General features: G+C 36.8%; 1 protein-coding gene across 1 annotated transcript in view; it reads right to left on the reverse strand.

Annotated features, from left to right (window-relative positions):
* Positions 1-7: 7 nt before the first annotated feature.
* The window catches only part of LOC122355185 (protein bicaudal C homolog 1-B-like), a 4,642-nt gene continuing 3,107 nt past the window's right edge, over positions 8-1,542 (reverse strand). The window contains exon 5 of the mRNA XM_043253233.1: positions 8-1,105. Within this exon, the coding sequence (XP_043109168.1) occupies positions 975-1,105 (131 nt within the window). The 3' untranslated portion in view covers positions 8-974. The remainder of the gene's footprint in view (positions 1,106-1,542) is intronic.

A 1,542-nucleotide genomic window follows, 5' to 3' on the forward strand; every position in this document is an offset into this window, starting at 1 on the left:
ATGTCTGAACGAAAATTCAAATTTAAAATTAGGTGAGCCCATGCAGCATGACAACTTTTATGGAGATTGGACTATAGCTCATACTATAAATATAACGGCCATAAATATTTAAAAACATCTTATTTGTAAGGTTAATTACCTGTAAATGCTTGGGAAAAATGAACAGCATAAATACTTCTAGAACCAACTAATGCACTCAGTTGACTTTCACTGTATGGATAAAAACAGCCGAAACATTCTTCGAAGCATCTTCTTTTGAATTCCATAGAAGAACTAAAGTCATACACTGAACGTATTTAAATTTTTAAATTTCCTTTTAAAAATAAACTATTTATAGGTATAGAAATAACGTACAGAGAAAGTACTGTGGAATTCAATCGGGGGAAAGACTGCTTTAATTCGACCTGAATGAAAACAAGCCTGTGAGGGATAGACGTACGCTCCATTTCATTCCTGTCAAATGCAATATGCCGTCTACTCTGAATGAAATCCATAAGTAATAACCAAAGGCTGGTGATTGTTTCCGCCGTGGGATGAGATAAGCTTCCCTTATGGATATAACACTTTGGCTTGATATCCATTTAAGTGCTTTAAATAAAATGTAGGCGCGTCTAGTCAGGCGAATCTGTCCATGGACAAAACATTTAGCATCTTAAAGTGCAAAGAATTAGTATGTCGAAGCCTAAGACAAGCATATAAATAAAAAATCTGCCTGCTCCATATACAAGCACAGTGCAGGAGCTCCAATCATCCTTTACTACATTTCCTTCATTGTAAAATGAGTACCATAATGCATAATGTACCACACTGCATATAATATTCAACAGTTCTCTGACCCTTAACCTCTGATCCATAGACTTTTGTTTATTTGGCACAGAAGGTTCAGAAGGTCCAGGTTTTGGTCCAGTACTGTGTATCAGGTTGGAGTTGGGAATGGGAATTTGTGCAGTTTCAGGCTGTCTGTTGGCATGGGCTCACCAGCGCCCGCTCACACTGGCAATGTCTGTGTGGAACTGGCGCGGAAGCCGACCGCTGGCGCCCCCTTCCAGGAACGAGGAGCGGATGTTGGGCGGCTCAAAGAACTTTCTTTGGTTCTTATTCAGCTCTGTCAAAACAAAAAGAGGGCTTAAATATTCACAGCTCGCCCTGCATACATGCATTTTAACATCACAGGAAAATGGAAGTAGTGACAGATCTTTCACCATATTGAGAAGTTACAAGGTGAAAACATTTTTGAGATATAAAACAAATGCATGTATGGGTCAACCGCTTCAACCAAACTACTGATATTGCTTTGGAAGCTGGAAAACAAGATAGCGTTTCAACTGAGCTATCAGTTCCATTTTTGCGAAACCAGTGGATATTTATAACTGGAAATACATTGTTAGTACTGTCAAACAATCAATCCAAAATAAAAGTTTTTGTTTACATAATATATGTATATGTACTGTGTATTTATTATGTATATATAAATGCAGACACAAGCATTATATTTATAGTATATAAAGTATATAAGGAAAAATGTCATGTTTATTTATATAT

This window comes from Puntigrus tetrazona, chromosome 12 (assembly GCF_018831695.1).
Source record: "Puntigrus tetrazona isolate hp1 chromosome 12, ASM1883169v1, whole genome shotgun sequence".
NCBI lineage: Eukaryota > Metazoa > Chordata > Actinopteri > Cypriniformes > Cyprinidae > Puntigrus > Puntigrus tetrazona.